The 18,612-nt window shown below is 42.6% G+C and overlaps 1 protein-coding gene across 7 annotated transcripts in view; it reads left to right on the top strand.

Annotated features, from left to right (window-relative positions):
• Nucleotides 1-12,301: 12,301 nt before the first annotated feature.
• Nucleotides 12,302-18,612, top strand: part of LOC104011642 (transmembrane protein 161B) — a 70,065-nt gene continuing 63,754 nt past the window's right edge. For 2 of the 7 annotated variants that reach the window (XM_087760480.1, XM_087760482.1), the window contains exon 1: nucleotides 12,312-12,631. In XM_087760480.1, the coding sequence (XP_087616606.1) occupies nucleotides 12,587-12,631 (45 nt within the window). In that variant the 5' untranslated portion in view covers nucleotides 12,312-12,586. Of the gene's footprint in view, nucleotides 12,655-15,295; nucleotides 15,683-18,612 lie in introns of all 7 variants that reach the window. The other 5 variants (XM_087760478.1, XM_087760477.1, XM_087760479.1 and 2 more) reach the window with 5 other exon arrangements.

The following is an 18,612-nucleotide window of genomic DNA, read 5'->3' as shown; positions in this document are numbered from 1 at the left end:
TTGGGAATAAAGTTGAGCCTGGGAAGAAGGGAGGGGTGGGGGGAAGGTGTTTTAAGATTTGTTCTTATTTCTCATTGTCCTATTCTGATTTGATTAATAATAAATTAAATTAATTTTTCCCAAGTTGAGTCTGTTTTGCCCGTGATGGTAATTGGTGAATGATCTCTCCCTGTTCTTATCTAGACCCACGAGCTTTTAATTATATTTTTCTCTCCCCTGTCCAGCTGAGGAGAGGGAGTGATAGAGCAGCTTTGGTGGGCACCTAGCATCCAGCCAGGGCCATCCCACCACACCAGAAGACAGTTTGCGATGTTAGTAGATGGGCATTCCTAATGGATTAGTCTTCAAACACCAGTGTTGCTCTTTGCACTGGAATGGTACACGCTGCAGAAGGAAAGAAAACTCTGCCCATTCAGAAGCAGGACTAAATCCTGCAAATCAGTATACCTAGAGACCAGCTTTAAGGCTGTATGTGCTAAAAAGGGACAAGGCAGCTGCAGCACTTTGGCTTTGAGGCAATCACGGGGTTGCTCTGCTCAACATGAGTGCTGTGAACCCCTGCAGCTCTTGGCAGTATCTCAGAGTAGGTGCTTTAACTATGTCTCCATCTCAACCCTCTTCCAGGGGTCTTAAAAAGAGATCCCACAAACCTTGTTTCACTGCAAAATCCCTTGTGTTAGGGTTTTTCAGCAGGAAGATTTTCTGGGTCTCTTTTTGTAGATAAGCGCAGTTAAGCAGCAGAGAAACCCCAAAGACAAAATCTTTTACTGCATTTAAAATTACAGATAGAATTTCTTAGGTTAATTTGATCTATGAGTTTGCTACGCATTGTGAGAACAGAATGAGGAGCTTGCAACTGTTCTACTTCCAATATCTATGCATCTATATCTCTGTAATTTTGTGTTGTTTTCTCAGTTCTTCACAGGTAAACACATAAGATTTGAATCAAAGGATACTTGAATTTTCAGTAACCTTCTTAGAAGCTAATTAGAATTTGTGAAAATAACAGCAAAGAGTTATTTTAAAGGGTAATTACTTTGAATTTTCCACCAGTCAAATTATATTCTACTCTAATTTAGTCTTCTCCTGCTTTTAAAAGCATTCCCTTTATTTGCAACTGATAATCTTCAAAGAGTTAAAATGGGAGTTTTACACATTATCAAAATGATACACTAACTTATGAAATTTAAAAATACAGTGAGCCATAAAACCTGAGTAATTTAGAGATGATGTGACAGTAGCTCCACAGTTGGAAGTTGTAAAGAAAATGGCACAAAGGCTTTAACTGTATCAAAATAGAGGAAACAACATAGTATATGCAAATAATCTTTATAGCAAGAGGGTCGCCAGCCAGTAGCAACTTCTTAAAATCATTTGACCATATATATAGGTGTATTGGGTTTGTGTGGCAAGGTTTATGTAGCGGGGGAGCTACAGGGGTGGCTTCTGTGAGAAGATGCTAGAAGTTGCCCCTATGACCGATAGAACCAATGCCAGGTGGCTCCAAGACAGACCCACCGCTGGCCAAGGTTGAGCTAATCAGCAACGGTGGTAGCACCTCTGTGATAACATATTTAAGAAGGGGAAAAAACTTGCAGAAAACACAGCAGCCAGAGAGAGGAGTGAGAACATGTGAGAGGAAAAACTCTGCAGACAATAAGGTCAGTGAAGAAGGAGGGGGAGGAAGTGCTCCAGGCACCAGAGCAGAGATTCCCCTTCAGCCTGTGGTGAAGACCATGGTGAGGCAGGCTCTCTCCCTGAAGCCCATGGAGGTTAACAGTGGAGCAGATATCCACCTGCAGCCTGTGGAGGACCCCACGCCAGATCAGGTGGATGTGCCTGAAGGAGGCTGTGACCCAGTGCAGAGCCTGTGCTGGAGCAGGCTTCTGGCAGGACCTGTGACCCCGTGGGGGACCCACTCTGGAGCAGTCTGTTCCTGAAGGACTGCACCCCATGGAAGGGACCCATGCTGGAGCAGTTCATGAAGAACTGTAGCCCATGGGAAGGACTCACTTTGGAGAAGTTCGTGGCGGACTGTCTCCCATGGGAGGGACCCCACGCTGGAGCAGGAGAAGAGTGTGAGGAGTCCTCCCCCTAAGGAGGAAGGAGCAGCAGAGACAACGCATGATGAACTGACCACAACCCCCATTCACCATCCCCCTGCACTGCTCGGGGGGAAGAGGTAGAGAATTCGGGAGTGAAGTTGAGCCTGGGAAGAAGGGAGGGGTGGGGGGAAGGTGTTTTAAGATTTGGTTTTATTTCTCATTGTCCTACTCTGATTTGATCGGTAATAAATTAAATTAATTTTTCCCAAGTTGAGTCTGTTTTGCCCGTGATGGTAATTGGTGAATGATCTCTCCCTGTCCTTATCTCAACCCACGAGCTTTTCATTATACTTTCTCTCCCCTGTCCAGCTGAGGAGGGGGAATGATAGAGCAGTTTTGGTGGGCACCTGGCATCCAGCCAAGGTCAACCCACCACAATAGGCAACTCTTTCCTGCATAATCTGAGATGTGTTTGGCTAACAGCTTTATAGGACTAGTCAATAGATTGTAAATTAGATAAATTCCTTCCCTCTTCAAGAGGTTGCTCCTGATCAGTGAGTTTCCTTGAAAAGATTGTTGCAGCATCTGTTGTTAACTCACCTATTTTAATAAAGCTCAACCTTTGCTCATGCTCCTTAGAGCTATCTTGTGTAGGTGATTTCGTAACACGTTCCCTACATATTATTGTGTTCATATATCCTATGAGCTATCATCACATCTATTATATTTTATGAGTCAGGATGTCCATTTGGTATAGACTGAACAAACCAACCAGGTAGGTGAACAAAACAAACAAAAAAAGCAATGTAACTTAAAAAAGCTAATAATCAATACATGAAGATGATCTAATGTTGAAATGGCTCAATGATACATACTAAATGCACAATTTCTAGATAACAATATCATATTCTATTGTGAGAGTTATAGTTTTGGCCAACACAGGCTATTGAACTGAGAGCTTCTAAAATTAAACATTAGTCTTACAGCTAAAGCTAAAAAGTCAGCCTCTGTGGTTAGAACCTGTACCAAACTGAATTTTCCTTGTGGGTCAAGCACAGAGAGGAATATTTACCAGAGTATGCATAATAAAAGCTTAGCAAGACATAAGTTGCTAGACAGTAGGAAAAAGACAGAATGATCTGGTTCTTATATTGCTTTCCATATTCAAAGGTGCTAGCTCAGGGCTAACAAACAAATAAGGAACCTCCTAGCAGAGCTGATAGGGACAGATATGTAGAAGGGGATGTAATACTTGGTGCCAATGACTGCCTAAAAGCCTATGTACATCAGTCCATTTTTTGGCCTGTCGCAAAAATTCAGCCCTGGACAAGAGGGAAAAAAGAGATGCCAGAACATAAGATCACTTTAGGTATACACTAGAATCTTCAGTATTTATAACTTCAGCTTTCTTCTGGATATCTGCTTTAGTTTGACAGTACAGCCATGACCCTTATATGCTCACACTTCAGTATTTCACACAACTATTACCTTGTTCCAGGGCAGGTTCTCTTGCATCTTGAATTTATCTTATTTGTATACCAAAATACCTTAGCTGAAGTTAATATAAAAATTGGAAAATTATCATATTGTATGTTGTAACATATTTACCCAAGTAAGTACTTGGATGTAGTAATGAGTTTGTTTTAAAATATTCATATTATATTAATGCTAGTTGAAGTTGACAGTAAATATTGAATAGACATATCAAAAGGGCATCATGTCATATTTACTTCTCCTGTGTTAAGTCTAACATTCATGCTGTCACTTGCTCTGTTTGTATCCATTTTCTTATAGAAAATTAATTTTTAAAAATTATACCAGAATGATGATTGAGTATGACAGAAAAAGAGAGGAGAAGAGAGTTTAAAGATCTTGCTGCCCACAAGAGATTGTGACTAAATTCCCAGGGCTACTGTTCGATTTGTAATGATAATTAGCACTTAGTTATTTGGTCTTTTCTTGCTTTTTCAGGACATTAGAATTAAAGATACATGGAAGAATGAAGTCTAAAGTGATTGCATTTTTTAGCATAATGGAAGCATCAGGAAAGTGCTGTTGCTAAAAAAACTTACATCAGGTTGGTTTTTTTTTTAAGTGATGCACAACTCATAAGTGCTACATAAGCATTCATGCAGATATAGCAGAGATCAAAAACACTCAGGAGACAGGGACAGAAAGAAGAAAATAGAATTAAAAGTGGTGTGAGAAAATGTCTCAGCTACATGTTCCCGGTCATGTCCAAAGGCAAAATGTTCTAATTCCCTTATGTGTATTACAATATGGTTTCCAAATAAGATATTACTTACTAAGAGAGCCAATATTGTTTACAATGTTTCTAAATTATGGTCCATTTAAAAAATTCTCCTGAGTCCAAGAGACCTTAGCAGAAGTGTCTCTGCATGATTTATGCTCCCAAAGATGCCACATACAGAAGACTGAAATGGAAAATGAGTATACTGGACTGAAAGTATTGCTGATGTGATTTGAACAGAGATTTGAAGAGGGAAAAGATAGCTTAATCACCATTTCCCCCAATTTAATATTGACATAATTCTGTCTGCTACTAGTGGGTTACTGGGGGTGGAGTTCACATTCCCCATGTCTTCTACAATCTTTTGGAATTCATATGGGTAGATTGGATTAAGCACATGTAAATACATATGTATTCACAATTATGTTTGCTTATTTTCATAGCTAAAATACTTTTTGTGTGTCTTTTGAGCTTGTTAACACTTGTATCTAACTGATGTTGCTATTTGCAAACCACTTCTAAACTAATATCCCATTACAGATGTCTCCTTGTTCAGCCACTAAGTTGAGATCAAACATTTTTGTAGAGAACTTAGTTTTTATTTTTTCTCCGTAGACAAACAAAGAGAAATGTTTTGAAATTTTTATAAAACACGCAAAAAGGGGGAAAAAAACCTCAAAAAGTTTCAATGAATAGAGAAGCATTTTGAAAGCAAAGGGGCTATTTAAACATTGACTTAGTTCTTTTCCTCCTCATAGTCAGTGAATTCTTTCAATAGAAAAACCCTATTAGAATGCTTCAGTGGTTAATTGGCATATGCACTTTTGATTAGAGAATTACTATTAACCTATTATTTTCCAAGAGAATTATACCAATGAAGGATGTAGATGTATATACATGCCAGGAAATGAAGACACCTGAAGGAAAAATTTTCTTATCTGGCTTTTGACACTAACAGGTTCATGATTTTGAAGTCTCAGACTTAGCTTATTTCTCATTTGACATAAATGGTCATAGTACTTGGGTTGCAATTGAGAAAGCACACTTTCTTTTGCCAGTGCTCTCATGCCACAGGCATGCTGGAAACATCTCTCTCAACTTATGCAAAGGTCCATTTCTCTATTTACCTGGAATAGAGGAGATGGAAGGGAAGGGGAGGGAAGGGCTTGCTTGATACAGTTCTTTTGCCTGAAGACCATCATTTGCACAAGAGGTACATAAAATCATTTTGATAAATCTATTTTTTGTCACCTAAGTGGCCTGGTTTTTAAAAAATTATTCAACTTGGAAGTATTCACTGAAGTCTAAATCTGAAGTCCTAAATTTAGACACCCATTCTCAAAGTCTTCATCAAGAATCCAGTGACAGCATTTTCCCATATATATTTGGGAAAACTTCTGCGCATCTGCAAGGCCAGACATAGATTTGCTCTTTCAACATTTGTGAAAAACAGCTCTCAGATTATTGCATGAAAGAGTGAATAAATTCTAAAAAAATATTTTTAAACAGGAAACTTTCTTTTTCAGTGTGCTATTAAATGACAGACTCAAATTTATGTGAGTACAAATATCACATTAGCAGCAGAGCTAATGAAACTTGCTTTCATTTGTATTTGTGTCTTGTACTTGGATTTACTAATGTCTGAATAAGGGCCAGCTGATGCTTTGCCTGCATTTATCATGTACTCTTCCATGTAGATTTTAATAAGGGGTGAGTTCACATTGTAGCCTTACCCTTGCTGGTAGCAATAATGAAGGTCTCTCTACGCCGGCTTCACAGTTTCATGGAACTTGTAGGAACTTAATACGTTTGAGATAGATTTGGTTGGAATTGGCCAACAAGTTCTAAAGTATCTAGGTGAGGACACTAAGAAACATGCACACACACTGTGACTGACCAAGAAACCCCTACAATGGAAGAAGGCTCAGTGGAGATGGGCAAGGGCGAAGTGCCTGTGAAGCTCAGAATAATGCAAGGTGTGACTGACCACAGCTGTTGCAAAGAAGCTGACTTTATCTCACCACAAAGGCAACCAGACCTGAGGATGGCCTTTGTTTTAGACAAACAGGTCAGTGAGTGGATCAACTGGTGGTGTAAATGTTTCTCCCTGAGTTCACTAAAAGAGTATGAACGTCTCCCTGAGTTAGCCAGACCAGCACAGGGGGAGTGAATACGTGGCTCAGCCCAACACAGAGTATAAAAACTGAAAAAACTAACAAAAGAATTTTGAAGAGAGCAATGGGCTTGAGCTGGCTTCAACCCACGTATTCCTTCCCAGCAATTGGGGATGCCCAGTGTTGTGACGGTGAGCATATTATAGAGACTGGTAATGGAAACCACATTGGTATTGTGATTGAACTACGTATTGCAATTGCTATATTTTGCTAAGTGTAACTTACATTTGTATTGTGTTATGCAGTATATTTTGTATCATTCTGCTAAATCAGAAATGCCATGTAACATCAACTATCTTCAAATAAGTAAATCTGATATTAAATATTACACCTTCCACACATGGAATATCTAAAAGAACCCAGTCAGAGAGTATTGGACTGACACACACACACACAAACACAGAGTGATTGCAAACAGTTTAATTCCTTAGGAAAAAAGGCTAAAATGCTTAAGAATGAAAAACATGTTTATTTCCAATATGTGTTAGTTTTCCTATACTCCATAATATTACAGACTGTTAATACAATAATTTTAGAGGAAGTACCTCTATATGAAAAAGTATGCCAGCAGTATATTTTATTTTTTAAATTTTGTAAATAAATTTTGTAAATATTTTTTAAATTATATTTTATTATTCCTTCTTAAACTCAGAGACCTAAAAGGGCATAATTGAAAAGGGCATGACTGATTAGAGTTTATGGGTTGTATTGGGTCTGGCTGAGATGGAGTTAATTTTCCCCATATCAGCCCTCATAGTGCTGTGCTTTGTATTGGTAGCTAGAAAGGTGTTGATAACACACCAGTTTTTTGGCTACTGCTGAGCATACTGCTGATGGGAAGTAGAGAATAAAATCTTTGTTTTCCTTTTCTTTCCACATGCAGCTTTTGCTTTTGCTTTTATTAAACTGCCTTTATCTTGACCCACGAGGGGTTTTTTTCCCATCTCATTTCTCCCCTTCCCCATCCTGCTGAGGAGGGGAGTGATAGAGCAGCTTGGTGGCACCTGGCATCCAGCCAAGGTCAACCCACCACATGGGTAAAAATTAGGGGCCAAGCCAACAAAGGAAACTTTGTGGTTGGTGTTTGCTCTTGATCAAGGGGAGCCTGTTGACGAAGCGTTCTTACTTCAACTATGGGAAGCGACATGCTGTCAGGCCCTGATCCTGCTGGGGGACTTCAATCCCCCTGACATCTCCTGGAAAAGCAGCACAGCAAGCTGTAAGCAGTCCAGGAGACTCTTGGAGTGTGTTGAGGATAATTTTTTAATCCAGATGATAGCACAACCAGAGGACAAGCGTTACTAGACCTGTTGTTTACCAACACAGATGAACTAATTAGAGAGGTCAAGATTGGTGGCAGCCTGGGCTGCAGTGACCATGCCCTGGTGGAATTCACAATCTTGAGGGATATGGGCCAGGCAAAGAGTAAAGACCCTGAATTTTAGGAGAGCGAACTTTCAGTTGTTTAAGGAATTAGTGGATGGGACCCCTGGGGAAACTGCCCTCAGGAACAAAGGAGCAGAACAGAGCTGGCAGCTCTTTAAGGACATTTTTCTTAGAGCACAAGAGCTCTCGATTCCCACCTGTAAGAAATCAGGCGAGGAAGGCAGGAGACCAGCATGGATCAGTAAGGACCTCCTGGTCAAACTAAAGTGTAAGAAGGAAATGAACAGGCAGTGGAACCAAGGACATCATTGTATTTGGTTTACGTGGCAAGAATTTGGTAGCAGGGGGGCTACAGGGGTGGCTTCTGTGAGAAGATGCCAGAAGCTGCCCCCATGTCCAATAGACCCAGTTCTGGCTGGCTCCAAGACAGACCCACCGCTGGCCAAAGCTGAGCCAATCAGCAAAGTTGGTAGCGCCTCTGTGATAACATATTTAAGAAGGGGAAAAAAATGCTGCGCAACAGCAGCCAGAAGAGAGAAGTGAGAATATGTGAGAGAAATAACTATGCAGAAACCAAGGTCAGTGAAGGAGGGGGAGGAGGTGCTCCAGGCACCAGAGCAGAGATTCCCCTGCAGCCCATGGTGAAGACCATGGTGAAGAAGGTTGTCCCCCTGCAGCCCATGGATGTCCACAGTGGAGCAGATATCCACCTGCAGCCCGTGGAGGACCCCAGGCCAGAGCAGGTGTATGCGCCTGAAGGAGGCTGCAGCCCGTGGAGAGTCCACGCAGGAGCATGCTCCTGGCAGTACCTGTGACCCTGTGGAGGGGATCCCATGCAGGAGCAAGTTTTCTGGCAGGGCCTGTGACCCCATGGGGGACCCACACTAGAGCAGTCTATTCCTGAAGGACTGCACGCTGTGGAAAGGACCCACGCTGGAGCAGTTTGTGAAGAACTGCAGCCTGTGGGAAGGACCCATGTTGGAGAAGTTTGTGGAGGACTGTCTCCCGTGGGAGGGACCCCACGCTGGAGCAGGAGAAGAGTGTGAGGAGGAAGGAGTGGCAGAGACAACACATGATGAACTGACTGCAACCCCCATTCTCCGTCCCCCTGCACCGCTCAGAGCTGGGAGGAGGTAGATAATTCGGGAGTGAAGTTGAGCCTGGGAAGAAGGGAGGGGTGGGGGGAAGGTATTTTAAGATTCTGACCTTTGATTGGCAATAAATTAAATTAATTTCCCTGAGTTGAGTCTGTTTTGCCTGTGATGGTAATTGGTGAATGATCTCTCCCTGTCCTTATCTTGACCCACGAGCCTTTCATTATGTTTTCTCTCCCCTGTCCAGCTGAGCAGGGGGAGTGATAGAGCAGCTTGATAAACACCTGGCATCCAGCCAATGTTAACCCACCACAGGATTCCATGTAACATGTTGATTTTTTTCCTGTAGAGGTCAAAGAATCATTGTGGGGGAAATGGTAACTTAAAGGAAAAGAGAGTTTATTGATATGGAATAAAGAGAACCGAAGGGCATGAAAGCAGCTGAAAAATGAGACTACATTTGACAGTCTATGAAATGGCTGGGTATTTTTGGGAAGTCTTCCCTGTTTCCTAAAGAATGAGGCATATGTGTGTTGCTTAATCTAGCCTTGTATCCAGGTGGCAGTGTTAACAAGGCTATGTCTAATCTAATGGGTTTCTTAAAATTTGCCAGTTGTGCAACATCAGAGGTTCTAGGGAGACGTGTATAGGCGAGATGTCTTTTTATCAATGGTATTTAATAATGCATGGTACAATCTTCTTTAGCTTGCTTGCTGTAAAGGTCCTACTGAGCCCATATAAGTCCTTTTAAAAAATCCATTTTGCTTAGTGATTACAACTTTTCTCTCCTTTTTATTTTAGTTAATAAAATAGCCATGCTTGTTATCAATTTCAATTGCATATTTTTTATTAAATACCACCAAATTCTTACCAGCAATGAAACCTCATAGCAAAGAGTTCTATAAGTAAATTATGAGTTTCCTGCAAAATATATACATATTTTGAGAGTTTTAAATTCAGAAGTTCTAAATGTGTCTCAAATTGTTGCTTTCCAAATGTATCAGATCTCTTATTGTTCTTATACTTCTTATACTAGAAACAAGATTAATGTTGTTCAGTTATAACTCTATTTTAAGAACTTACTTATTTTCTTTGGTATTCTCTGTATGCCATGAATATATGATTAATGGTTTAAATAGAATACTTTTAGAATTTTTAATTTTTTTAAATTGGTAGTGCTCTGCTCTACCATGCTACATTTGCCACAAATATCATAGTGTTAATAAATTGGGAGGCCCAAGATTTGCTGACTAAAATAAAATGATTCAAATAGGTCAAACCCATCTTGTCTTCACCCTTGGTACTATAATCTCTTGTCTCTGAGCGGATTTCCTTTGAAGTCTATTGTCTCTATTTCTCTACATTTTATTATTGTAATGTTGAATGCTTTTTGTCAGTTTTTTCTTTTAGCTGCTATGTATTTCAAAGGAACAATTAAAAATGTCAGATTGTCATAGTTTATACGTCTCCATGACAGTTGTTGCTATTAAATTATCTTTTCCTAAGTATTTGTGTGTGGTGTGAAATTTAGATTCACTCTTAACCTCTCTCTCTTGGGATTCTCTGAAAGGCAGGTAAAGTTAGCCAAAATACCAAAAATACTATTTCTCTATTCAAGCAGAATTCTTGTATTTCAGTTTCCAGTTCACACATGAAGTAATATGTTGGTATATTTAAAGAAGTAGGATTTACAAGAAAAATATTTTGTTATTTCAGTTATAGATACAATTTAAAATTGTTCTTTTGGGATGGTGGAACTTGTATCAAGGCATGTTCTGTTATGATGTTCATTATATATAAAGTGGATTGGGGTGAATATTTTTTGCCTTGAAGAGCTGCTTAAAGGCAGAAACATAGTAATTTTTTTCCAGGTCAAATGCCAGTAGCATACATCCTTTTATGCTCGTGCAGGTGTAGTGCCATGATACAACAGGCATGCTTGTTCTCGTGCTCAGGGCAGAAGTCAAAATTAATCTGCAGGCACTTCTTTAAGAGGCTATTTCTAGACCATTTGAATTCTCTCAAGTAAAAGGAAGGTCTTTGTCTAAGCATCAACGTAGCTCCACATTGGCAGACAGCACTGTTTTTGTGTATGCAGCACAGGACACTAGCATTGGTAGGCTAGAGTGCTTTTGAACCTGGGAAGTGGTGTGTCCAATGCATCTCTTGCTGGTGGGCAGTGATCCCTTCAGTCTGCTGGCTGGCTAGGCTTTTCAGAAGGCTTCACAATACCCTAACAGAGGTTAGGGGAAAAGGTGATTATCTTTAATTACCATGTCTATTCATCATTCACTAGAAGAGAGTGCATAGGAGCTCCTGGAGCAGTGTTTCAGCCTTAGTGCCACCTGCAATCACTAGCTCGGGATCACCACGGAGAGGAGCCATGCAGGGGACCATGTAAGGGTTCAAACCCCAGCCATCCCGGGGCTACAGATGGAGAAGGGACTGGTTTCAAGAAGCAAAGTGTGGCTCATGGGGGCGAACCGATCACTCACAACTAAAGCTTCCAGTGCTTCCAGATTGAAACCGTGCCGCTGCAGGCATAGCAGGAGAGTTCCCCCAGGCAGGAAAAGAAAGCTAACGGGGCCGGTGGGGCAACGGGGCCAGGGTTGGCCGAGGCAAGGAAACAGAGCAGTGCCAAGCCTAGCTGCCCTGCTGCCTGTGCACACCACCGCGGGTCCCCTGAAAGAGTCCTCACTGCAGGGACAGACACCTGCCACCAACCGCCTCGCCGGGGGAAGAAACCATCACCACTCTCAGCAGCACACGCAGGTGCCCGGCACATCCCACTCCTACCCCACCGGGCCGCACCCAAGACGCAAGAGGAGGCTCCGGCGTCTCTGCGTATGCACCTCGGCCATTCCACCCAGCCTCCCCGGGTTGTGCCAGAGCGCATGCGTGGAGGTGCCATTATGCCCTATGGCTTAAGCTGCTACCGGTAGCAGCCTCCTCTTCACTCCTCCGTGCAAGCTGCTGATCTGCAGCTTCAATTCAACCCCCGCCAGGCTAGCGTTTGTCTCTTAGCAGACACTTCCTTCCCCGGGACTGATTCTGTTGCCCTTTTCCTCCCGAGCACCCCCTGACCGCCTGCCTGCTTGCCCTGCAAGCAACTCGGCCGCCCGCACACCCCTCCTGGGCCACAGTTACAGTCGGCCATGGGGCGGGGCCAGGCTGAGCTGGCTCCTAGAGCTCTTTCTCAGTGGGGCTGAGGAGCACCCTGCTCACCCCTGCGAGGTCAGCATTCTGGTGATCTCCCATGTCACGTGGTTAGGGTCACGCTACCGCCCTGCGCAGAATCAGCTACCATTGCTGCGCCTGATGGGGAGAGCACTGGAGACTTGCTTTGTTCCCTGATGGGTGTCTTTCGTCGTCTAGTTACCCTCCGTATGTGGGGGCGGAACGGCAGGGGCAGAGTTGGCTAATATTGAGCAGCGTTTGCTGATATTGAGCAGCCTTGGCGCGCTACGGTCCCGTCTGCGCAGGCAGTTGGGAGGGCAGCTTAGTTGGGTCTCTGGCTGGTGGGGTCCTGGTGTGACCTCTGTGAGGTGAGATGTGAGCCAAGTGGGAGCCAGTGCGCAGTGGGTGTTTAGCGAGCGCTTGGCTGCCACGGTGGAGGTGGTGCGGAGCGGCGTATTTATGTGTTTGGAGGAGGGTGAGGCCGGGCGGCTGGAGCAACGGCGGGTGAGAACGGCTTGAGTACCATGGTGAGAGGGAGGATAGTCCCTGTGTGTGGGCCAGTTGGGGGACTCGGACCTCACAGGGGCTGGGAGGAGGCTTGTGGCTGCGGGGCTGAGTCTCTGGGGATGTAACTTCTCCACTGGGAGGAGGTGGATGGGTGAGAGGCGCTTAGGGATTGCGCTCTCTCTCTCGGCTCCGTACTGAACCGGGGGTAGGAGCCCTCTTCGCTTCTCTGCTCTCTTGTAGCTTAGGGCTGAGATCCTGTGTCGTGTGTTGTCGTCCCGTCCCGTCCCCCCGGTCTCTGCTGCAGTAACAACTCTTGGTTTTGGGGATGACTGGAGCAGAGGGGAAGCAAAAAAAAAAAAAAACCAACCCACGCAACAAAAGTGTTATAGCTGGTCTCTGTTACTAGTACTTGTTGGAGAAATACTGTTCTGTTCTCAATCTTGCAACAACTTTATACTGATGTTTTTATGTCGCAGTGGTTATTTTCAAATTTGGTTCTTTTCCAGTCAGGAGTAGACAAAATTGCTGTATTTTATGGTCTGTATCAGGTTTAAAATGCACTTTTTAAAATAGAAACATGCATACCTTCATATATGTATATTCACACTCCATATAGCCAAGAAAGAATAGAGCATTTAATGATTTGAGTTAGCTGTTATCTTAAATATATCTAAAAAGCTTTACCAAACGCTTGCATTAACATTACTACTAGTTTGTTTTCAGAACTATAGTATATGCTCTGGAAGCATGCAAATGCATTGGATTTATGAGAAATCTGGCTTCAGGTGACTTTTTTTAATAGATGTCTTAGCATAGACACTAACTATTGCACCTGGTATAACTCCCTGTAAATGAGCTGCTTGTAATACAGACAGAAACAGAGAAGAACGAAGCTTGACTGGTGTAATTGCTACTAATGACATAAGCTTTTTGGATATCTCTAGTTTAAATAGCAGAGACATGAGTATTTTATGAGATCACCTCCTTCACTATAAAGATATGTTGAACTCTGTATTTAGGTCTTAATTATAACTTGCAACACCAGGGTTGACTGAGTCCGCATTTAATATAGTTGCCAGATATGACATATGGGGCACCCTAGAACTACGTTTATACTGGTATAAAAGGCGTACTTTATATGTGACATTAATACATATATTTCCATTCCATATGGATATAAATGCCAATATGTCATTTTAGCTGTGGTGATGCTAGTGTTGTTCAAATGATGAAAGTCTTGCTTAGGGACTACACTTTACAGTTCTGCTTTGAGTAAAACCAGAATTTTAAAATCAGAATGTCATAATATTTAAATACTTAATGACCTGATTCTACTTGCATATCTGTTACTTAAGTATGTTTAGGAACCTGCAAAGAAATGTGTAGCTGTTGGGTGGTTTGTGTTTTTTTTTCCTTTTTCCTTCCATATTTTTTTTCTATAGGGGTTAGAATATTGAATCAAAAGATTTTCAAATACTTGTACTGTTTGTAGGATTCCATGGGTGCTGTCATTGAGCACCATACTTGAAACTGGCTTTGGAAGGTTGTGGGTAAATAGCTTGTCCACTTGTCCTGGTTTCAGCTGGGATAGAGTTAATTTTCTTCCTAGTAGCTGGTATAGTGCTGTGTTTTGGATTTAGGACGAGAATAATGTTGATAGTAACAACTAAAACATCAGTGTGTTAAAGTAGTGCTTACACCAGTCAAGGACTTTTCAGCTTCCCATGCTCTGCCAGGTGCACAAGAAGCTGGGAGGGGGCACAGCCAGGACAGCTGACCCAGACTGGCCAAAGGGCTATTCCATACCATATGATGTCATGCTCAGTACATAAGCTGGGGGAAGTTGGCTGGGGGGGCAGCGATTGTTGCTTGGGGATGAGCTGGGCATCGGTCAGTGGGTGGTGAGCAATTGCATTGTGCATCACTTGTTCTCTATATTCTTTTATCATTATTATTATTTTCTTCCTCTGCTGTCCTATTAAACTGTCTTTATCTCAATCCGTGGGTTTTACTTGTTTTTCTCCCCGATTCTCTTCCTCATCCCACCGTGGAGGGTGGGGGGAGGGTGAGCGAGTAGCTGTGTGGTGCTTAGTTGCTGACCGGTGTTAAACTATGACAGTCCTTTTTGGCACCCAATGTGGAGCTTGAAGGGTTGAGATAATGATGTATCTGACCAGAGCATGTTAAAACAAATTTGTTATAAGCATTCATTAAATTAGTTTAGTAATTACTGGTCACAGTGTTCATTTACTTGTTCTCAGAGTTGTGGTATTTGCTCTCAGAGTTGTGTTATGTAACACCTTACTTGCAATATATACTGTTTGTCAGTATTTATGTGCTGGGAAATGGATTAAGGCTGTTGCTTTGCTGTACTGTGTAACACTGGCTTATGGTATGATAAAATTACTGGTCATGAGATCGATCTCGTATTTGTACTCAGCATTGCCATCACCTCTCTACTTCGGGAGCCATCTATCGGAAATTATTAGTAATTACACTTTTTACTTTTTCTCATCGGAGAGCCAGCCTATGGGGAAGATGCCTTCTTCCATCTTCCCCTTCTTCTCCAGGCTAATTACAATAGTTCTTGAGAAGTTTTAATATCCTTGGGATGTTCAAACCAGCATGTTCTTATTGCTATGTCTCCTGAATGTGTGTCAGGTCTTGCTTAGGGTTAAACAAGTATTTAAGAATACGTTCCGGAGATCGAGCCCGCAACAGGCACTGCGGCTACTCCAACTCCTGCAAGAGGCACTGCAGCTGAACCAGAGAACCAACCTGTGCTGGTATCAGTCGCCCCTATACACAAGAGGAAATCTTGGAGGCAGAAGTCAGCTCGTTTAGAAAGGAATGATGAAAACACAGGGCCATCACAAGGAGAGGAGGAGGAAGAAGAAGAACTCGTAAACAAGACAGAAACCACCCCATCCCTAACCTTGAGTGAGCTGTGAGATATGCGAAAAGATTTCAGCTTTCGTCCAGGCGAGCACATTGTCACCTGGCTGCTCTGATGCTGGGATAATGGGGCCAGTAGCCTGGAATTAGAGGGTAAGGAAGCCAAACAGCTGGGATCCCTTTCTAGGGAAGGGGGCATTGACAAAGTAATTGGAAAAGGGGCACAAGCCCTCAGCCTCTGGAGGCGACTCCTATCAGGTATGAAGGAAAGAAGGGGGGGCAGGGTGAGTGAGCGGCTGTGTGGTGCTTAGCTGCCGACTGGGGTTAAACCATGACACCACTCAATGTAGAACCTTATTTAAAAAACAACAACAAAAAAAACCCCGAATGCTTGTTTCTGTTGCCTGATGGGCTTGAAAAATCAGAACCAATTTTCTTTACTTGTTGTTCTACTTGTAATTTAATAATACATTTAATGTGCATTATGCAGAACACTAATATATATTGGTTGCTTCAGTGGTAATGATAGTTGTGATTTTAAAAACGCCTTTGTTCTGGTCATGAGATTTCTACAGCAATAAATTGATTTGTTTAATAGTCACTAGCAGAGTTCTATAATATTTATGTGTAGAGAACCTCAGTGAAAAAAGAAGCAGGACTCTATCTGTTAAAATGCAGTTGATTGACTGTAAGGTAATTTTCTTTTTAAACAAAACACCTTATCTCAAAGGGAGTTGTGCTACTGTTGACTGCTTTCATCTAGCAGTTCATGACCCTCCTCTGAACATGTGGAAAGACACTGGTCAACAAAGAAGTGACCTTCAGGTGGGAAAGGCTCATGAAGGTGAGCAGTTTGATGGTAGTCCTGAATTCCTTGTGTGTTCATGATGCCACTTTATGCATCCTTTTTCTTCTCTGCTGTGCTTTAAACAGTGGTAGGAAGCAAGAAACAAATTTAGGACAACTTGGTTATGAAAACAAAACACCTCAAAATTTTGAAGAGGCCTCCTGATGTAGATGTCTTTTCCCAAAGCTAGCTTTATGGATATTTGATGCTTACAAACAGTAAGATTTGTAACTGCCTTAGAGCCTTTAACTATCAGATTGTCAACTGTATCAGATATCATTCTGACTCTAGGTGTTTTGTAAAAGTAGTCTTTTCACAGAAAGTATTCATTTTAAGACTCGATACAGTGAGCTCTCTTTTCTTTGGCAATCCCATACAATATTTTATATAATGTAGTAGCCAATTTTGAATTACATTTGCATTTCAGCTAAGTACTGTCTTGTTTTTCCAAGTGCAGCTTGAGCATGCGCATACATATATGGAGGAAAGGTTTTGCATGTAGAAAAGTCCAGTCTAATGGCAAGAGCAATAACTTGTTACTGATTAAATGGCATTTCAAATATGTTGTATTCATTTAGCTTCTAGACTTCACAAATGCCATTATACTTTTCCGACTCTACCAGATAAGTATTTGTTAGATTCTCCTAGAGACCTTGCTGATTGTTGCTAATACAAAAGCTTTTCCATTTCTCACTTGAAAATTCACAGCCTTTTTAGTATGCTTGTGTGCTACTATAAAAAAAAAGTGTCCTGAATTAATATCTCTAGAATACATCTATAGGATACTAGAATGCACTTGTAAAACCAAGATTTTTACACAGGACTTGTTAAATCAGAAAGTAAGTAGTTGGCACTGCATTTCTGAAAGTGAAGTTGTAAATTGGATTCTGCACCAAAACTGCTTTTTCAGGCATGCATTTATACTGCTGCTGTACCATTCTGAGTAATTCTGGTGCATGCAACTGTTGACTTCAGATCAAGTCTGTCATATTGCAGTGGTGGAGATAGTTATGATTAGTGAGCAAGTAGTTTCAAAGTCCTGTCTAAAACTAGGTGCTGAATTATTTGCAAGATCTGGGTATGTGATACAGTGAATGTTTGGAGGATGGGGGAAACTACAGGCCTGTCAGCCTGACCTTGGTGCCAAGGAAGGTCATGGAGCAGATCATCTTGAGTGCCATTATGGCAACAACCAGGGGATCAGTCCCAGCCAGCATGGGTTTATGAAAGGGAGGTCCTGCTTCACTAACCTGGTCTCCTTCTATGACAAGGTGACCCGCTTAGTGGATGAGGGGAAGGCAGTGGATGTTGTCTACTTGGACTTTAGTAAGGCCTTTGACACAGTCTCCCACAGCATTCTCCTGGAGAAGCTGGCTGCTCACGGCTTGGATGGGTGCACTCTGCGCTGGGTTAAAAACTGTCTGGACGGCCAAGCCCAGAGAGTGGTGGTGAATGGAGTCAAATCCACTTGGCGGCCGGTCACGAGTGGTGTTCCCCAGGGCTCAGTGTTGGGGCCGGTCCTGTTCAATATCTTCATTGATGATCTGGATGAGGGGATTGAGTGCACCCTCAGTAAGTTTGCAGATGACACCAAGTTGGGTGGAAGTGTTGATCTGCTGGAGAATAGGAATCGTAGGGTCATAGAATTGTTAAGGTTGGAAAAGACCCTTAAGATCATTGAGGAAGGCCCTGCAGAGGGACCTGGACAGGCTGGATCGTTGGGCCGGGGCCAACTGTATGAGATTCAACAAGGCTAAGTGCCGGGTGCTGCACTTGGGTCACAACAACCCCATGCAATGCTACAGGCTTGGGGAGGAGTGGCTGGAGAGCTGTCTGGCTGAAAAGGACCTGGGGGTGTTGGTTGACAGCCACCTGAACATGAGCCAGCAGTGTACTCGGGTGGCCAAGAGGGCCAATGGCATCCTGGCCTGTATCAGGAATAGTGTGGCCAGCAGGACCAGGGAGGTGATAGTGCCCCTGTTCTCGGCCCTGGTGAGGCCGCACCTCGAGTACTGTGTTCAGTTTTGGGCCCCTCACTACAAGAAGGACATCGAGGGGCTGGAGCCTGTCCAAAGAAGGGCAACAAAGCTGGTGAAGGGTCTAGAGCACAAGTCTTATGAGGAGAGGCTGAGGGAACTGGGATTGTTTAGCCTGGAGAAGAGGAGGCTGAGGGGAGACCTTATTTCTCTCTACAACTACTTGAAAGGAGGTTGTAGCGAGGTGGGGGTCGGTCTCT

The sequence above is a fragment of the Nipponia nippon genome, unplaced genomic scaffold (assembly GCF_047370975.1).
Source record: "Nipponia nippon isolate SJK-2023a ecotype South Korea unplaced genomic scaffold, ASM4737097v1 scaffold_22, whole genome shotgun sequence".
NCBI lineage: Eukaryota > Metazoa > Chordata > Aves > Pelecaniformes > Threskiornithidae > Nipponia > Nipponia nippon.
The sequence above is the reverse complement of the archived record's forward strand: the minus strand, read 5'-3'. Positions and strand labels throughout refer to the sequence as shown.